Source organism: Polypterus senegalus, chromosome 5 (assembly GCF_016835505.1).
Source record: "Polypterus senegalus isolate Bchr_013 chromosome 5, ASM1683550v1, whole genome shotgun sequence".
NCBI classification, from domain to species: domain Eukaryota; kingdom Metazoa; phylum Chordata; class Cladistia; order Polypteriformes; family Polypteridae; genus Polypterus; species Polypterus senegalus.
In genome coordinates this window covers 51,965,552-51,986,706 of record NC_053158.1, presented here as the reverse complement: position 1 = coordinate 51,986,706, position 21,155 = coordinate 51,965,552, and the positions used below count along the sequence as shown (strand labels likewise).

The window sequence follows — 21,155 nt, the reverse complement described above, 5'->3', positions numbered from 1 at the left end:
TGGCGTCCAGAGGTTGAATTTCTCCTGCAGAGACACACACAGTAGAAATGGCGGTAAGATCGCCAGGATTTTTGAAATGTCAATATCCAGTCCTTTATACAAAGGATTATTTGTGTCTGTGGACCTTTTAATTATAGCTAGAAAATTTGGCTGATAACCAAAGAAGGCCGAGTATTTGTAGAATGTCAGGACAGACGTGCTGACCTTAGTAAACCATACTGCATTAACATTTATTGTAATGAGAAAACAGAAATCAAAATGTTTAACATAAATGCACACAATAAAATAAAACGATTAACTCTTTGCCACTTCAATATGCTTAAAAATAGCCAGGATTATAAAAAAAAAAAAAGTTGCTGAAATTAAGGAATCTCATAATAAAACATGGAGGTGTACTGGCTGTTCCTGTGTCCCAGCACTGGGCTTCCTCCCCAAGACACGCATGACTGGTTGATTTGCAGCTCAAAACTGGCCTGACATGAGACTGGGTTATGAGCCAAGTAACAAGAGTGTTTCATTTCAATGATGTTGGCATGTGTGTGGTTAGAACTACCTTACCCTACCCAGTGCCCCAGACAGAAGAGGCATTGTGTTTTCCAACATCCTCCCAGTTTCTCTTTTGAATAACCTACTGTATGTGAACCCTAAAACATCCATGTGTTGCTAAAATCTTCTATGGGGTAATAAATACATCACTTTGTCACATAAGACGCTGCCTTCTGCTCAGGGTCTGTTGATCCTTTTTTGCTCTCATGTAGTTGCCAGGTGTCCCGTTCCCTTTTGTACCTTTTTTTTTTTTTTTTTGCAATCTGGAATGTGCGCAAATGAGCAAAAAATCAAATATTTGCTTTTATATGAGATGGTGGTCACGGTCAGTATATATATGGAGCTGTAAATAATAATTCAAAATGTTTGCTTTCTGCTTAACTGAAAGACAATGGCTCTTTCCTGTATTTTTCAGTTATGTATTGCTTCTTATTCATTAAACAAAATACTGTCCGTAAGGCTAGATTCTAATAATGTATTCCTCTTTTTCCTCTTGTCTAAAAGAATTCCACATTTTTCTTAACAATTACAGGCCAAATGTAATGACTTATTTTGTATTTGCGAACACCTATGTAACCAAAAAAGGCAAGAAGAAGACCGTTTGGTTATTGATGCCCCACCTGCTTGCAGTGCTATAGAAAACCAAAGCAGGAGAGAAAAAGAAATAAATAAATAAACATGAGCTCAACTCTAGTGATGCAGGTCCTGTGGTTTAGTTCCCATAATCCTCCCTGCTCTTTATTTACCTTACTGATCATAAATTCACCTGGGGTGACACTCAGTGCTAATATTCAATGAATTACAGTAAATATGACAACATCCATCCATTTTACAACCCACTGAATCCGAACACAGGGTCAGAGGGGTCTGCTGGAGCCAATCCCAGGGCACAAGGCAGGAACCAATCCCGGGCAGGGTGCCAACCCACCGCAGGACGCACACAAACACACCCACACACCAAGCACACACTAGGGCCAATTTAGAATCGCCAATCCACCTAACCTGCATGTCTTTGGACTGTGGGAGGAAACCCACGCAGACACGGGAAGAACATGCAAACTCCACGCACGGAGGACCCGGGAAACGAACTTGGGTCTCCTAACTGCGAGGCAGCAGCGCTACCACTGCGCTACCATTAAATATGACAACATTTCAGAGCTAAATCTCTTGTAAACATCTCTCCATTTTAGCTTTGAGTCTCCTTTCTTTTTAAGATTGGTGATTTACACTTAAAAGCACAAAACAAAGTCAAGTAAGCATGCAAGAGTGTGTTGACTCCTTTACTCGATTCTGTGTTTCAGATGCGGAATTACACTGAGTGTGCCTGTGTGCAGAGTCGACAGGTAATCACACCTCCCACAGTGGGTCAGAGGAGCCAACTCCAGCTAGTAATCGTGAAAACCTACCTGAACGAAAATGGCTACGCTGTGTCGGGCAAGTGTGACCGCACCTGCAATACCTTAATACCTTTCCTGATCTTTCTATTCATCGTCACTCTCATTACTGCTTGCGCTCAGCCATCTGCAATCATTGTAACACTCAGGTAAGTCTGCCAGTGTTTTCATTGCATCAGCGTTTACTTCCAAATACTTATGAAGATGCTGATTTCTGGTGATTAAGCTATTTTCTTTGTAGGAAGTAAATAATTTTTTTTTACCTGATGCATGTGTAAAAATCTACGAATAACCGTTTTATTTTTTTCTTTTAAGTAGCTGACACCATGTGTATTTTGAATGGTGCCATGTTTTCATCCTTAGCCAAGGTACAAGTGCATATACTGTTCATTGTGTACTAGGGCAGAGTTCTCATGATGTAAACATAACCAAGGTCCACCATAAGCCTGAAGTTCAGTGTCTCATGTTAGGTGTCTACAACTAACTAACTGACTGACGTGTCCACTTTGGGCTAAATGGTGTACATTTATGGCTTTGGAAGCTATTCTTGGATCACTGCCTTAGCTAAAGATCACCCTCAGATATACAGTATGCATTTAGTGAAAGTACAGGAATGTGAAAAAGTAAGTACATTTCCTTTCAGTTCAGCTAGCCATCTTGAAATCCTCAACAAATCCTAAAATCGGGCGACAATCAACACATAACAGATTTTATTTTGTCATTGTTTATTCAATATAAAATGACCCAAATGTTTAAATGATGTAAATACATGGATAGCTCATTGAAAAACTGTGGTATGTCTAAGTGATTAAATGAAAAGAAATCATGCCATGTATACCATGTATTTGACATGTCATCAAGTAAAGTTTGAAAAGAGATCAAGTGTTGCTTATTCTACAAGGATATTCTAAAGTGGCCTGGACACATTTGTTGGTAACCCTAGAAAAGATCATAAACAACTGGATTAGAGTGATTTTTCAAACTAGCTGTTTTCTTTAATTAGTATCACACATGTCCACAGTCTATTTAAATGGAGAAAAGTAGTTGCTCTGCTCTTCGGTATCATTGTATGTCTCACACTGAAACTCGACCAGAGAAAACAAAGGAGAGAGATGTCTGAGGAGATCAGAAAGAAAATCATAGACAAGCATGCTAAAGGTAAACTCTATAAGACTATCTCCAAGCAGCCTGAAGTTCTTGTGACAACAGATTTAAATATTATCAAGAGGGTCTATTGGACTGTAGCCAACCTCCCTGGATGAGGCCACAAGAGTAAAATCATCCCCAGAATGGGCGGAAGGATAGTGAGAATGGTGGACAAAAAACCACAGACAGCATCCAAACAGATACAAGCTGAACTCCATGGTCAAGGTCCAGCAGTGTCTGATCGCACCATCCGTTGCTTTTTGAGTGACAGTGGGCTAAATGGAAGAAGAAAATGAAAGAATAGAAACACTTAAGACAGACTAGATAAACATGAGATGCACAAACCAGTGTGTTTCTTCGTGGCAGTCCCAAGCCCGGATAAATGCGGAGGGTTACATCAGGAAGGTCATCCGGTGTAAAATTTTGCCAAATCAATATGTGGACAACAATACAAATTTCCATAATGGATCGGTTGATCCCCGGGTTAACAACGACCGCCACCAGTACTGTTAGCCAACAGGGTGCTGGTGGAAATTGGGCTACTGTTGGCTGAAGAAGGAGAAGAAGAGGGGAGAGACGTGTCTGGAGGCAGGAGGAGAGGAGGAAAGGAAAGAGAGTGGAACTTTAAATGTTGGCAGTATGACCAGTAAGGAGAGAGAGCAGATATGATGGAGAGAAGGAAGGTTGATATATTGTGCATGCAAAAGACTAAATGGAAGGGGAGTAAGGCCAGGTGGATTGGAGGTGGATTCAAATTGTTCTATCATGGTGTGGATGGGAGGAGAAATATGGTAGGAGTTATTCTGAAGGAACAGTATGTCAAGAGTGTTTTGGAGGTGAAAAAGAGTGTCAGACAGAGTGATGATTATGAAGCTGGAAATTGGAGGTGTAATGATGAATGTTGTTAGTGCATATGCATCGCAAGTTGGGTGTGCAGTGGGTGAGAAAGAAGATTTTTGGAGTGAGTTGGATGAAGTGATGAACAGTGTGCCCAAAGGACAGAAAGTGGTGATTGCAGCATATGTCAACGGGCATGTTGGTGAAGGGATAAGTGAAGATGAGGATGTGATGAGTAGGTATGGTGTCAAAGAGAGGAATGAAGAAGGTCAGAGGATAGTGGATTTTGCCAAAAGGATGGACATGGCTGTGGTGAATACATATTTTAAGAAGAGGGATGAACATGGGGTTACGTACAAGAGTGGAGGAAGATGCACACATGTAGATTACATCCTATGCAGAACAGTTGATCTGAAGGAGATTGAAGACTGCAAAGTGATGGCAGGGGAAAGTGTAGTTAAGCAGCATAGGATAGTGGTCTGTAGGATGACGTTGGAGATCAAGAAGAGGAAGAGAGTGGGGGTAGAGCCAAGGACCAAATGGTGGAAGTTGAAAAAGGAAGATTGCAAGGCTGAGTTTAGGGAGGAGGTGAGACAGGCACTGGGTGGCAGTGAAGAGTTACCAGACAGCTGGGAAAGTACAGCAAATGTAGTAAGGGCGACAGCAGCAAGGGTGCTTGGTGTGACATCTGGAAAGAGGAAGGAAGTAAAGGAAACCTGGTGGTGGAATGAGGAAATACAGGAGAGTATACAGAGGAAGAGGGTGGCAAAGAAGAAGTGGGATAGTCAGAGATGCAGAAAGTAGACAAGAGTACAAGGAGATAAGGTGCAAGGTGAAGAGAGAGGTGGCGAAGGCTAAAGAAAAGACATATGATGAGTTGTATGTGAGGTTGGACACTAAGGAGGGAGAAAAGGACCTGTACCGATTGGCTAGACAGAGGGACCGAGCTGGGAAAGATCTGCAGCAGGTTAGGGTAATAAAGGATAAAGATGGAAATGTACTCACAAGCGAGGGGAGTGCATTGAGCAGATGGAAAGAGTATTTTGAGAGGCTGATGAATAAAGAGAACGAGAGAGAGAAGAGGTTGGATGATGTGGAGATAGTGAATCAGGAAGTGCAAAAGATTAGTCAGGAGGAAGTAAGGACATTCATGAAGAGGATGAAAAATGGAAAGGCCGTTGGTTCAGATGACATACCTATTGAAGCATGAAGGTATTTTATTCCAAGAAAGAGCACCACAGATGCAGTGTTTGCTCTAAGGATGTTGATGGAGAAGTTTAGAGAAGGCCAGAAGGAGTTGCATTGCGTCTTTGTGGACCTGGAGAAAGGATATGACAGGATGCCTCGAGAGGAGCTGTGGTATTGTATGAGGAAGTCGGGAGTAGCAGAGAAGTACATAAGAGTTGTACAGGATATGTACGAGGGAAGTGTGACCGTGGTGAGGTCTGCAGTAGGAGTGACAGATGAATTCAAATTGGAGGTGGGATTACACCAGGGATCGGCTCAGAGCCCTTTCTTATTTGCAATGGTGATGGACAGGTTGACAGACGAGATTAGACAGGAGTCCCCATGGACTATGATGTTTGCGGATGACATTGTGAACTGTAGTGATAGTAGGAAGGGAGCAGGTTGAGGAGACCCAGGAGAGGTGGAGATATGCTCTAGAGAGGAGAGGAATGAAGGTCAGTAGGAACAAGACTGAATACATGTGTTTGTAAATGAGAGGGAGGTCAGTGGAATGGTGAGGATGCAGGGAGTAGAATTGGTGAAGGTAGATGAGTTTTAAATACTTGGGATTAACAATACAGAGTAATGGGGATTGTGGAAGAGAGGTGAAAAGAGTGCAGGCAGGGTGGAATGGGTGGAGAAGAGTGTCAGGAGTAATTTGTGACAGACGGGTATCAGCAAGAGTGAAAGGGAAGGTCTACAGGACGCTAGTGAGACCAGCTATGTTATATGGGTTGGAGACGGTGGCACTGACCAGAAAGCAGGAGACAGAGATGGAGGTGGCAGAGTTAAAGGTGCTAAGATTTGCATTGGTTGTGACGAGGATGGATAGGATTAGAAATGAGTACATTAGAGGGTCAGCTCAAGTTGGACAGTTGGGAGACAAAGTCAGAGAGGTGAGATTGTGTTGGTTTGACATGTGCAGAGGAGAGATGCTGGGTATAGTGGGTGAAGGATGCCAAGGATAGAGGAAAAGAGGAAGTCCTAAGAGAAGGTTTATGGATGTGATGCGAGAGGACATGCAGGTGATGGGTGTATCAGAACAAGATGCAGAGGACAGAAAGATATGCAAGAAGATGATCTGTGGCAACCCCTAACGGGAGCAGCTGAAAGAAGAAGACAACAGAGTAGAATTTGCTAAAATGCTTATTGACAAGCCTCAGTGCTTCAGGGAGACAAAACTGGAGCTTTTTGGCAAGTCCACAGATAAGAAAATTAAGCTTTCAAAGAACAGAACGCCATACCTACTGTGATACATGAAGGGGGCTTGGTTATGCTTTGGGACTGCTTTTCTGCATCTGGCATGGGGTGTCTTGAGTCTGGGCAGGGAACAATGAGAGACTATCAAGACATTGTGGAGCAAAACGTACAACCCATTGTCAGAAAGCTCTATCTCAGTCGCAAGTCACAGACCCTCCAACAAGATAACGACTCAAAACACACAGCTAAAAGCACCCAAGAATCGCAAAGAACAAAACACAGGGTTATTCTCAAGTACCCTTCTACGAGCCCTGATTTGAATCCTATCGCTCATCAATGGAAAGAACTGAAACATGCAGACTGGAGAAGGGAGAAGCAGTTTGCTCAGTAAGAGTGGGCCAAACTACCTGGGGGCAAGAGCAGAAGTTTCATTAGGAGCTCCGCGAATCACTTGTTTGCAGTCATGGCCTCTAAAGGTTATGAAAGAAAATATTAAGTTAAGTATCCCAACATTTTTGTCTATGCCACTTTCATTTGTGTTATTATTTGAACTATTCTGTTTAATCAAAACTCTAAAGCAAAGTATTATTATTGTTGAATATGGAATAAACAATGATGGGTGTTATCAGTTTCAAGTTATTTCTGAGACAATTGTGGGTTCTTCTTTTTTCGGGGAGGGGTACAAACAAATTTGTCCACGTCTGTATGCGCTCGTAAGTAAAACCTAAAGGGTGTACCTACCTTACTATATGTAGAACCAGTGATGGGAAATAGCATTACATGAACTTAAAGTTACTTGGTTGCTGTAAGGCAATCCTTCTCAGAAACTATATATCTGAAAATTCCTTAAGGATTTGTTGTGTATAAAAGATCATTCTGTATGTCCATTACTGTCTAATATCCTGTAACTGTGAGATTCTGTTATTCAGACCTGTTTATTCTTACCTGCTTACACGTTAAGACAGTTTAGAGAGCACCCCCAGTAAATACTGACAGAATTAAGTCACATTACTATTTAATTGGGACACTCTAGTGGTCTGAATTTGACATGAAAAGATGAGCACCAGGATGAAGGACACATTGTCTCCTTTTATTTCTGGGTATAACTTAACTACAGGGTGGTCCAGATCTAAATATGCAGATCCAGATCATCTGGATGACTTTGATTTATGCGGGGAAGATTACAGTTCGGCACAAAGAAGATTCTCCATGTCGTCAGTTCGCACACTTCTCGATGGTCTGGGATTTTTCGGGTGATTTTCTATGTAATAAACTTAATAAGTTATAGTGTAATGAAAATTGCATAATTAGATCTGGACCACCCTATACTTGTGTTCCATCCGTCCAGCTTCAAGTGCATGTAATCATTGGGACAAATTATCCACCCATTCCATGAACCCAGTTATCTGTGTCAGGGTTCCCAATACCTATGGAACAAACAAAATAGAATTAAAGTGAATTAAAGTAATACTCTGAAATAAAAATATCACATTCAAGAAAATTTCAGTGTGCAATTTCATATTCAGTCAAATTAGAGATAAGGGCTGTGACTCTGGGTATCTGTGTGAGTGGGCCCTGCAGTAGACTGGTGCCCAGTGCTGTTGCCATAGTTGCTAGCCCCCATTACCGTGAATTAGGATGGGCTGGCTGGAGAATGTTGTGTTTGTATTTAAACAAAACAGTGAGAGGTTTGCTCTCCGAGTATATGTTGGTAAAGTTTAACATGAAATGAAAAGCTCATAGTGGAATGTCTTCTCTTCTGTTGTACAGGTCTGTGGACGATCAGGAGAGGCCTTTTGCACTAGGCATGCAGTTTGTACTTCTACGAACTCTTGGTAAGCACCGAGTAATTGTTCATTGAGTCAGTCAGTCTGTTTGTTCTGTTGGAGCAAAGTTTCTAAAGTTAGCCTGGCTGAATGGTTGAATACTTCTGAATGCCTTCAAATGTACTCGGCTGCTTTCAGCCACATTGAATTTGGTTAGCCTTTGTGGCCCTCCTCAAATGTAAAATTTGTTTGCTTGTTCACTTGTGTGACTGAATAAAATAACCTAAAATGTTTGTGCAATACCAAACATCTGCTTTTTTGCTTACTTTGGTAATGTGAGTAGCAAAACACACTTTTCCCTGCAAAAGCTGATCTGAATCAAATGCTTAGTATAAACACTTTTGATCCACATTGAAACGAGTCTTCTCGTGATCCAGTGAAAATGCTGGCTGCAACACACCCAGCATTCCTTAGTAGTTTCTTTCCACATAAAAAAACTATAAACACACATACAGTAGATAGCAGGTCTCATAACTTCTTGCAGTATCGATTTGATGATGTATATAGAAAATCAGTTTTAATTACCCCTTTCAAATTACATTAGAACAAATGACAAATGAGAGACAACCATTCAGTCCTTCAAGCTTGTCTCATTAACTAATAGCCAATATAATGTTCCAATATATTAGATACCTTTGTGTATGAAGTGTTTTCACCTCCACATCTGTCAAAATGGACTATTCAGTTGTTATTTGCTCTCCATTAATGTTTATGTCCTTTTGGCTCTTGGTTTCCATTTTAAATACAGTTTACAATACAATACAATAGAGTTTATTTTTGTATAGCCCAAAATCACACAGGAAGTGCCGCAATGGGCTTTAACAGGCCCTGCCTTTTGACAGCCCCCCAGCCTTGACTCTCTGAGAAGACAAGGAAAAACTCCCAATAAAAACCTTGAAAAATGGAAGAAACCTCGGGAAAGGCAGTTCAAAGAGAGACCCCTTTCCAGGTAGGTTGGGCGTGCAGTGGGTGTCAAAAGTAGGGGGTCAATACAATACAATACAATACACAGAACAGAACAATTCCTTAAGACAGCATAATAATAAAAATTTTAGAAGTATGGTTTAACAGTAGATGATATGACATAATTAGGTTTGGATATTTTTAGAGTCCTGGAGACCTCATCCATCTAGCTGCCTCCCCATTTGGCCATGCCACGGCTGAAACGTTGCTCCGATGAAAGGACCCCTCTTTCCCATGATTCCTGTGATCCTCCATCAGCAATGACTTTACCATAGGCAGGCAAACAACTTGGCAGGTGGGCCGTGGCATCAATTGCCACATTTGGGTACCGAGAAAAGAAACAGAATAGGTGAGGGTTAGTATTCAATTATAAATATGCACATGAAGTAAAAGCTAAGCAAGTAATTGAATAGATGCATAGCATAATATTCAGGTGTGTTCAGGGGCATTTTTAACTTTTGTAGTTTACTTCATCGGAGATAAAGATATCACATTTCTGACTTTGAAATAGTTTTGCATCATTCAGACATCAAAATAACTGATGTTAGAATATAATTATGTACGTGATCCTCCATGTTCACCTCCATGGTCGCCTGTCCCAAGTAACTGAAATGGATTAGTAGCATGTCAGGAGACAGACATGATTGTAAAGGTGCAAATATCAAGTCAATGTTTATTCAATAAGAAAAAAGTGCTCAAGTGCATTCCAATAAATAATCTTCAATAAAAATAATTTTAAGCAACAGTTAAAAAGGCATTCCAGAAATCACAATCCAGTCCGCCCCAAAAGTCGTTCTGTATTCAGCATTCCGATCAGTAATCCCAGCAAAGACTCCAGAAACCTGCCCAGTGTAAAAAGCTTAGTTACTGCATTGTCCAACACCCAAGAAAGCCCCCATTAATTTTTCATTTCTGCGTCAGCACTCCATTCAATTAGAGTATTGCCATCAGTCACCTTTGCATGGAGCTCACCCTGAATGTTATCTCTGGTCTCTTAACCACCACTCAGCAGACTCAATTAATGCTTGACTCATCCACTCTCCACCTTGGTGGTCCTCCTCCTGCCCTTGATGCACCCACCCGACTCTTTTTTCTTTTCCTCCCATTTCCCCCTTGTCTTCCCTCATGTCTTGTTCCTTTACACTTATATATCATGAATGCCACATCTCCTACAGCGGGCACCAGACAATTACCGAGTCACTAACAAGGGGATTACTTATTCTCAAGTGCAACCCACCAACCGCACTGGCACTGGTTAAATAAACCACTGAGAAGAGATATAAATGTATTAAATGATCACACACGCACATAAAACATGTCTTTAATAGCCCTTTACACTATCATGTAATTAAAAACCAAGGCCAGTTAAGTTTGAGATGAATTAAATAGTTGGTATAGACGCCAGGTTGAACTCAAGTGATGTAAACATCACTTCGTTCGACTCTATTGTTGGTTGTGGAAGTCTACTGATAATTGGTAATTCACATTTCTTAATCATATATTTCTGAAAAAGGAGTTAACCTCTGCAGTATGAAACACACATTTGCTACCATTTTCCATAATCTTGCACTGAGGATTTATTTAACTCTCAGGTGCAGCTATCAGATGAGTAAAAGTGGAAAATGAAATGGTCACAAAGCTTGGTGGAAGCCTAACACCTTCCAGAACTCTTGAATCCTCAGAATATGCTTAGTCTAATTTTACATTTATATTGGACCAGAAATTCTAGAAAGTTGATTCTGTTCATCTGGACATAGTTTTTTTCCGATACATTTCATTACTCATCCAAGTGACTTCCTCAGTCTTCATCGGACACTGGAGACTGAGGAAGTCACTTGGATGAGTGATGAAATGTATCGGAAAAAAACTATGTCCAGATGAACAGAAATAAACTTTCTAGAATTTCCTTACCTGGATTATTGAGCATGCATCGAGACATTGGACCAGAAACGTATCTGGGGAACATTTAGACATGAGGGAGAAACTTAGCCACTTTTTTCACAGGGCAAATTTACACAAACACCCTCCCTGAGACCCCAATCGCTCGAGCACACATCGCTAGAATACGAATAGAAAGAAACCACAGAAAGGTAGCATGTCAGGATTTGAAAACCAGTTTCCTGGAGCTGGGTGGCACTTGTCAGGGTTCCATGCCTTTGGACTTCTACAGTAAAGGCACACATGACATATCAGTGTTTTCCCTTTACTAATTTGACAAACACACCGAGCTCCTGTTAACAAGTTCAGACACTTTTTCTAATGAATGTTTTGCCACCCTGATGTTCGACTTGCCAGCTAGACCGAAAGTTTTTTTTAAATGGAGGTGGCATCTTTAAAGGTCAAAATGATTGCTTTTGATGAGTTCACACACGCTTTTTTAACTTTCATTTTACGTCCCCAAACAACATACAGTGCATCAGAATATTTTACACTTGGTGATGTCACCCATATGTTCAGGCCATCCCTGCATGTCACAGACCCTGGGGAATGTTACATGAAGTGTTTTTCCTTCAGTGTGATGGTGGGTTTGGTTTTCATTTTTGTTTCTTAAGTCTGCACTTGTTACTGTTTTGATCAAAGACGGAAGTTACTCCTCTTGTAAATTCCTTTGCATAACATTTGGCTATCCATGTTGGACCACTGCATTCTCTCAAAAAGCACACGTTTTAAAGTGTGAGGCTAGGCTTTGTTAGACAAATCCCTTTCACACTGAACGACAGTTACCATGATGCACACCTGCACGCTCTGCTCTCTTCATATTTAAGCAGCTTTACCTTCTCATTGGCGCTCAGTTGTGATATTTCTTCTCAGCTCCAGTTCCTAATTCCTGGTATTTCCTGTGTCTTTAATGTTTGTGCTTCTTTGTATGAGTGGCCTCTGTTGTTATTTTCTCATGTGCCAACTACCACCTGCACATTTCCACCTCCTCCAGTCTCCTTTCATCTCTATTAAATCATGCCGCATTTGACTCTTAAGTATCCACCATGTTCAGCTATGCCCTGAGGACCAGCATTACTGAGACGCAACTGATGGATGGCATGTCTGAGTGTGTCACACACAGAATATTGTGTACCTCAATATTTTGAATCATTGGTGATACTGGTATCAGCCTGCAGATGCTTCAAATATGAATACATCCTGGAAATCCTTTCTACACATGTCCAAGATCAAAACATCAAACTGAATTCCTCGTAAGGTGTGCTTATTCACTTATAAATGCAGTGGAGGTGACAAATCTCGCTGGGGATGATTTGCCTCAGAATGACTGACGGCTTTTTAGCTGCAAGCATTTTTCCCAAATCAGGCTGCTTGTGCATCAACAAACCCACCGACCCGCACTCAGTCATTACATTTGGATGCACAGTGAATTTTGTACCTTTCATTTATTTTCAGAAATGTTCAGTTGCTGTCAGCAGTTACTTTTCTTTTATGAAATGCCTCATATTGTGTATTAAGCATTTGTGTATTGGGTTTTAATTGTAGGCTGGCATGCAGGACTAGTTTAGGTATTAGAGGAATGGGGCGTATGTGGAACATAAAGCATAATGTTAGGCTACACTACTGTATGTGTATATTTATATCTCCAAGACACTGTAAATTTACACTGGCAGGTCCTCATTTAGTCTTTCTTTATGATGCCCATTAAGCAGCTTCTAGTCATACATCCCCACAATGCCTGGGGCTTTTTGCTTTATCTTAATGCCTTTTTGTAAATTTGATTGGTTTTGTCAAAATCCCAGTAGTTCAATAAAAAATGGCTATGGAGCATCCCTCTGAAATTGAATTTCATTCTTTACAGTATTAGATTTATAAAAATGGTTTCATAATTCCATTCACTCTTTTGCCCACATATTCATTGTTTCTTTCTTAGATATCTCTCCCACTTTTGTTTTATCTCTGACTGTCTCATTTTGTATTCTGTCCTTTTTGTAACTCCACAAATCCATCTTAACAATCTAATTTCTGCCACATCTAACGTCTTCTCCTGTGCTCCCTTTACTGCTCCTGTCTCAGCTCCATACATCATTGCTGGTCTTACCATTGTCTTAAAAACTTCAGCTTTAACCTTCACCTTAATTATATGATCACACAGTACTGCTGATATCTCCTTCCAATTGCACTCTGTAGGTTATCTCAGCATTTAGTTAACCATCTGGTCTAACACTACTCTTAGATATTTAAATGTATCCACTCTTTTTAAAAGCTCTCCTGGCAGGATAACTTCTGTCTTCTTCCTGTTTATCTTCAACCCCCTATCTTTCAAAGCCCTTCTCCATTCTTCCATCTTTCTCTTTTCTGGTGCTACGCAACACAATGTCATCAGCAAAAAACAATGCACTAGGGAGAGTGGTCTATAGTCCCATGTCTCAACACATCCATAAACAGTTCAAAGAGGTAAGGACTTGAAGAAGATCAGTGGTGCAGACCTACTCTAACTAGTATCTTGTCTATTCCCCCCAACACTGCTTTTAACCAAAGTCCTCACTAACCATCCTGGACAATCCTCATATGCTTTTCTGGTACTCCTCTCTCTCTCATTCACCTCTAGAACTCTTGACGTGGTACTCAATCATAAGTCTTCTCTAAATCAATAAACACCATATGCAATTCTTTATAATCTTCTAGATGCTTGCTTATGAGCTGTCTCAGTGTAAAGACTGCATCAATTGTACCCCTCTATGGCATAAAACCAAAGTGCTCCTCCCAATTGTGGTGGTCTCGTCCTTAAGCCTTCTCTCTATAACCCTCTGACTATTGCAGGTATTACAGGCAGTGTTCTGTCTGGGATTGCTGGCATCTTGTTATCCATTATATCATTTAAAAATGGCTATGGAGCATCCCTTTGAAATTTAATTTAATTCTTTACAATATTTGTTTTATAAAAATGGTTTCTTAATTAGTTTTTAGTTTCTATCAATCATTTTATACAATGGGAAACAGTACAGTGCGATGAACTGATTAACAGACCAGGCCAGAGTGGGTCTCCAAGTCATCTTTAGAAATAGCCCTGCCAACAGGAAATGTTTAAAATTAAATTTTTTTGGAATGCTTAATTATTATAATTTGTGCTATATTGTCTATTCTGCAAATTACAGCCTACATATAATTACTTTTGTCAGCTTTAACTGTAATGCTTGATATTTTATCATAATCCAGCCAGCTCTACTAACCACCTGGTGATGGTGCATACTGTTATTGGCAACATAAGAATAAAAGTGTGGACAGAATGCCAGTCTGTCACAGGGTACATTCATGCCCATACCTCTCTTACACCAATCCCATTTAGAGTTGCCTCTTGATCAAATCTACTTATCTTCAGGATATGACAGGACTTCACAGGGAGAACATGCAAACTGCACATAGGCAGTGATCAGGCCACACATTCCAACCATCCCAGTGTGGGAAGCCATCTTTCATGTCACTACATTCACCACAGGGTACAAAGGTAGAAAACAGCTTTATTTAGAGAGTCAGTCCATTCCAGAGCCTATGTGCATGCAGGGGCCATTTTGGAAGTACTGTCAGTTTACTTAGCCTGCACATTTTTGGGTATGTGGGTGTTAAAACTGGGGTCCTTCGGGAGAAACTTGCAAAGATAATACGGACAACATCCAGGTATGGGATTTGAATTGAACCCAAAATTTTGATATGTAAAAGACCAACACGTCTGTTCATTTCCTTCTGTATTGTCAACAAATCACACTTTTTAAAAGTAATGTAACATAACTTGGCATGGTCATTTTTTTTTCAAATAAAATACATTTTTTGAAGTTTGATGCTATAAAAGTTTCATTTTAGTCTCAGGAATGAAACTCTACACCATATCATGTTTCAAGATGTGCCAGGTATTTTATACCTGATCACCTGACAATTCATAGAAATTAACAATTAACACCTGAGGTTTTCACAGGGCCATAGTGACAAACACTTTCTTAAATATATGAGATGCTAAAAATGGGTAAGGTTAAGCTGTATCCAATATGGCAGAGCATATTATATAAAGAAATCAACTGACAGAATACACCTTGAAATGTTAGGAGGCTGGGGGGTCCATAGCACCGTGCGGTGAGCAGTTTGCTGTTGTAACATCGCATTTTGAATCGGCCTAAACCCGATCTGCCAGCTCCCACTCTTGTCGGTCTGACTTAATGGAGTGTAAATGTGCACTAACCTGCTCCACCTAGTGTCCAAATGCAGTATTACACAATACAAAAAGCTTTCCTATAGCTTCATGTACTGTCACTCTTTCATTCATTTATTTCTTTGGATGTGCTTGTTTACATTCAGGACCATGGAGGGGCTGTAACTGAGGAGTTTAATTTAGAACAGAACCCTCATTTCAGTTCTGTTGCCTTTTATTTGTAATTTGACATTGTAAGTTTGATATTAAGGTGAATAATATTCACTTTGTAATTGCTGGATCACTGTCAGTCATTATCCAACCCGCTATATCCTAACACGGGGATCTGCTGGAGCCAATCCCAGCCAACACAGGGTGCAAGGCAGGAACAAATCCTGGGCAGGGCACCAGCCCACCACAGGATACACACACACACACACACACACCAAGCATACACTAGGGACAACTTTGGACTGGATCACTGTGCCCCTCTTAAATGTATCTGCTCTCTCTGCAATATAATATGGGTAGCTGTGCTAACAAAACAAGTTGGCATGAGCATGGGCTGCAGCATCAATTAAAAGCAGGTACCAGGCATGACTGGGGAGCCACTCCATCTTAGGCAGGACCAGCTCATGTCAACAATTAGAAACTCACACACACACCTTGGGGCCTGGAAGGAAAAGTAGGAGAGTACCAGGAGAAAAAAGCCACTCAGTTTTCATTTATGATGTAAAAATGAATTACTAAAAAGTGCCCACCTTGATTTAAGATGTCAGCATAATTCTTTGTGACAGACAACAAAAATCCAAGGCTGACTCCATAACAATTTGCTCCTAAAAAGTCCTTGTGACTCATTCCTTGAAATGAATGGCACATATGGTCGCTTTGTGCTCACGTATGTTGAGGATGTGGTGTGTTGCATCACTCCTTCAGCAGATTGTAGTATCTGTCAACTTTCTAGCCTGATCCTTCTGAAATTTTAGCAGTTCCATTTTAGATTGGCAGCGCTTATGTTTCACTCAGCTGTTAAGAGGTCCTGAAAAATGTGGCCTCATCCACATTCATAAATGATTTTGAGATTGCTCATGAAGCTCACTCACACTTGGAAAAGGGCAAATCTGCACAGTACTTGAGAAATCTGCCTTTTTGAGTTTGTTCAAGAGAAAAAGAAGCATGTTTAATTCTTTATGAAGGCAAATATTTCGATTTCTTCTTTTTAATGCCTTACAACACAAACTTTAATATATTGAAGGAAGGCAGTCAGATTGTCAAAAATGGAAAATCTGGTGTGATGGTTCTGAGAGTGCACTTTCTTTGTGTTGCCTGTCTAAAATATATTGAATAGACTCCATAAATCTAGGAAAGGCTCAAAGGTCCAACTTCTAGGCACTCAAAGAAAATAATTGGGTTAAAAAAAAAAGAACAGGTCTTTTTAGTATGTGTCATCATCATTGTCAGGCTGCACACAAAACTAAACAGACAATGGGGAAGAGAGTAATGTCACCCAATGTGTGGGGTGTGCCGTGGCATGAGTCAATGTGGTGATATTTGTCTTTCTTCTTACCCAGTCACTTTTTGAACTTCTTGGTCAAACAAAATGAGTACAATGGCAGTTCAGTGTTGCCCAATCCATCTGAGGTTGGCTGAGCATTGGACTCTATTTCTGGAGGTGATATACATTGACGGTGTCGAGAGAAGTTCGGCCAGTTAGGTGACACCAATAACGGGTTCTGCTTTACTAATCTTTTCCTCTCAATTTTATTTTTGTCTAGCATACATCCCTACACCAATATACTTCGGAGCAGTCATTGACACCACGTGTATGCTTTGGCAACAAGACTGTGGAGTGCACGGTTCCTGCTGGGAATATGATGTCACTTCCTTCCGCTTTGTATATTTTGGACTGGCCGCTAGCCTCAAGTTTGTGGGATTCATCTTTATCTTCTTGACATGGTACTCTATCAAATACAAAGAAGACAGACTGCAGCGATGGAGGCAAAGGGCAACACCAGTGAATACAGTATGTGAGTTAGTTGGAAATGCCGGCAGCCAGCAAAACTATGCACGGACTCGATCTTGTCCTGCCTTCACCTCCAAGGCTGAACACAGTGAAGGCCTGGTGCTAAATCGAGGGGACAGCTGCCCGAGTCGCCCTGGCTATTCACTGGAAGCAATAACCCACCCAGAACACACGCTAGAAGAAGTCACTGCAGAAATCTAGGCCCTCACTCTGTTCCTGTCGTTTTCTTTCTCTCTTTCTTTCATTTACTCCTGAAGCCTGGAAACGTTTGAAAAGCTGTGCCTTCCTTTTTCTGAGTTTTTCTTTTTAATAATCTCTGAACCTTTCATTTTTTTTATGTAGACAAAAAACCACCTGACACAGATTCTCAACACAGAAAGTGAGGGCTGGACACCTCAGAATTCTGCGCCATTCAAGACTTTTTGTTTTTTGGTTTCTTTTGTATTTTGTTCAAGTTGCTGTTTTCTTTTTTTCGTGCTCTTGCGTGAAAGAGGCTGACGTAAAGAACTCAGATGGAGAAAAAGAAATATTATGCATATCAGTTTAACTCCAGTGAAAAGGAGTATATTTTAACCAAATTGTATTTAGGTTTAATAAATTGTGGTGCTATATGGATGAAATAATGCAGGATATTTCAACTTTTGCAAATGGCATAGGTTTAGAGTCTATCAGAAGTAAACAATTAAAATAAAAAGCTGCTACGTAAGCACAAATAATATAGTGTACTATGCAATCGTTTGCATCTTCTGGAACCATGTACCCTTAATATATTATACTAAAATTGAATTTTCAAATCTCATCTCATATAGTCGCCGATAGGTCAAAGTATAATTAGTCATTATAAATAAAGCTTCTTGATGTAAGGTAACCATCGTGACCATGATACTTTAATCAATTATGAGCATCTACGTGTATGATTTCTATTTCTGCAGTTTTGTAGGCCTCTTGTTCATTTGGCAGGAGACTAAACTGTCCATTTTTGCTCAGAATGGACCTTCGTTACTAATAGTGCCTCACCCTCGGCAGCCCCAGTGCCACCGGTGGGTGATCTAAAATACTGTCGCACTTGGTCCACACATGTACTGCATACCAAAAAACAGTTTGAAAATATCAATAGATATAGTAATAATGACAAGCAAAAAAAAAAAAAAAACTGTGCCACTGTATTTATTTGTTTGTTGATTTATTTAGTCAGAACTTACGTCAGATACACTGTTTAATGCTCCGTGATGCACACTGTACGATATCAAGGTGACTCTCGACGAAGCCAGGCACTTTGCCATTCAGAGTCGAACCTCCAACAAATCATTCATCCCCTGGAAGTGAAAGCTGATAAGGCTGCGTCTTCGGTCTCTGCTGCGCTCCTCTACTTCCATCATTGCCGTTTTTTTTTTCTCAGATTGCCAGCTTTAATGTGGCAGCAGCAACAGAAACATGCAGCAGGCTGGACGGGTTAATCTTCTCCCACAGCCTGGTTCACTTGGGGGTGTACTTGAGAAATCTGTTTTTCTGTCAGTTTGTTAGTGCAACATACACGATGATCAAAATGAGTCTCCAAAGGCAAAAGGCTTTGAAGGCATTTGTGGTAACTACTGATATTTCATCATGTATAGAAACTGAGTTTCCCACTTTAGCTAAACGTATTGTGCCACCAGCCTGTGCCAGGTGTACCAAAGCGCTCAAAGACATACGGAGTCTAACATCAATTTTTGGAATGCTTTAGGTGAGCTGGAAATAACACACAGCATCCCGTTTCAGCCTCTCCATCAACTCTGATGATAAGTCAGTCGCTGTTGGTCACCTGTTGGATGTGGCCACAATAGTTAACCAAATTCTTCAAACCAATATCTTTACTAATAAATTAGAAGCAGTCTAAGTGCTTTTGAAAAAATTCCACAAGACATTTCTGGCAAAGTACAAAAAAACATCCTTTGTAATTTTGAAGCTTTTTACAAAATTGAGTTGATCTTCAGATTTGTTGATTGCGTGAAAACACTGAATAAGCGCTTAGCCTGCTAATGTGCTTGCACTAATTTTTGAAAGGTTTTATGAAAAGCTTTTTTTAAGTGGAGAATTTTATTTATGTCTTTTTTTTTTTCGCTAAAGTCTGCTGGAGTGTGTGCCTCACACTCGTAGTTCATGTAATAAATGGGCATTATTAACACAACCACATACCTCTACAATAAAAACGAAGAGTGCCCCTGCAGGGCATGGCGTGAACAGCAGCGAATGGTATGCTGCCTCAACAAGTGATCTCATCATCTGTACTGTACATTTATGTGGTATATTTGTGATGAAAAAGGAAAAGAAATATTGCCTGTTTATAATGTTGGCTCTTTTAATTAGTCTATAGGAAATTTATTTTTCTTATTTTGTTTTTTCAGTATTGTATTTATTTTGAGCAAATAGATATCTAAAGGCTGTTATTTACTTTTTGTTCATCAGGAACAAAGTCAGTATAAATTTTGTGAACAGTTTGTTTACAGATACTTTGAATACTTGATATTTGTCAATAAAATGCAGAAAGCAGAAAGAATAAGCAGTAGTCACTGTACTGTGTGCCTTCACTCTGTCATGAATCACCGTTCTAAGTGAGACTGGAATGGCGCTTTAAGAGAGATGGAAACGGGATGAACATGTAGCCGTTGTACATGGCACAGGATGATCGCTTGGCCATGTGGCTGAAAGGAATAATACTATGCCAGTGCAGAACATTAAAAAGTGGCTACAGAAGCAGTCCTTTCAGCTGAACATCCTAAACAGTGCTGGCCAGGGTCTAAGTGGCTTGGAGAAACTGACATAAGTTACTATCACAAAATAAATATCCAGCCATCCCTCCTCTGCACCCGCTTTCTCCATTTCATGGTCATGAGGCCCCCTTTCACCAAAAACATTGGCTTCAAAGCAGCAGTCAGGCCTGGGGAGGGAAGGCCAGTCCAGTTCAGCCCGGTCATGGTAGTCTTATTGTCGGTTCCCATAGAGTACAGTGGGATCCTTACTTGTTTGAGTGACCAGTGTGCAACACTTCACCACGCCTCAGTGCCACGACAAATAATTCTTGGAGGAGAAACTTCTTGCTTTTTACAAAATGGAGAGTCAAAAGGGAAAGGTAGACATGCACAAGTAACTGATTGATATGAGAAGTGGAAAAGGATCTACCTGCAGACTGATGCTATGGCAGGTAATGTTTTAGAAAGGCCACCATACTGTGACTAGCATATTAAGGACTGGGAGAGAAGGACAATATTACGCATCTTAAAAATGTTAACCCATATACAAATGCTCAAATTATCCAAAACGATCCCAACATAAAACGTACAATATTAATACCAGTAAAATATTTCATAATAGGTTACATATTTTATTCAAATACTGATGATAATTAATTATTTCACACCAAAATATTATTATTGAAAACTGGTACATAATAAAAAAAAAGAAATATAAAAACGAACCAAAAAAGACAACTAAAATGAAACCATAGCCTCCTTAGTGTTATGGGTCCGTGTACTTTTTGGTAATTGAAATTTTGTTTCAGAAAATATCATTTAAAAAAGAAAAAGAGACACTTATTTGATTTTCAACTTAAAAAGGAAAAATGAAAAACGCAAAACAATTACTTTTTTCTTTTCTTCTTTCGCACATTAGAAAAGAAAAATGCAAGAAACGAGAACGAGAAAGGTCCGTGTACTTTTTGGTATTTAAAATTTCATTTTAGAAGCAAACATGAAAAAACGAAAATGAAAGGAATTTTCAGATTTAGATTTTTGATTAAAGAATAAAATGAGAGAAAATAAGATATTTTGTAATTCAGTGGTAACAAATAGCAGTCATAAACTTAAAATTACACATACTTTTCTGAATTTATTTGT

At 40.0% G+C, this 21,155-nt stretch overlaps 1 protein-coding gene across 2 annotated transcripts in view; it reads left to right on the top strand.

Annotated features, from left to right (window-relative positions):
• LOC120530279 (solute carrier organic anion transporter family member 5A1) overlaps positions 1–19,816 on the top strand; it is a 204,077-nt gene extending 184,261 nt beyond the window's left edge. For both annotated transcript variants that reach the window (XM_039754622.1, XM_039754623.1), the window contains 3 exons: positions 1,848–2,089; positions 8,121–8,185; positions 17,036–19,816. In XM_039754622.1, coding sequence (XP_039610556.1) covers positions 1,848–2,089; positions 8,121–8,185; positions 17,036–17,484 — 756 coding nt within the window. In that variant the 3' untranslated portion in view covers positions 17,485–19,816. The remainder of the gene's footprint in view (positions 1–1,847; positions 2,090–8,120; positions 8,186–17,035) is intronic.
• The last annotated feature ends 1,339 nt before the right edge of the window (positions 19,817–21,155 follow it).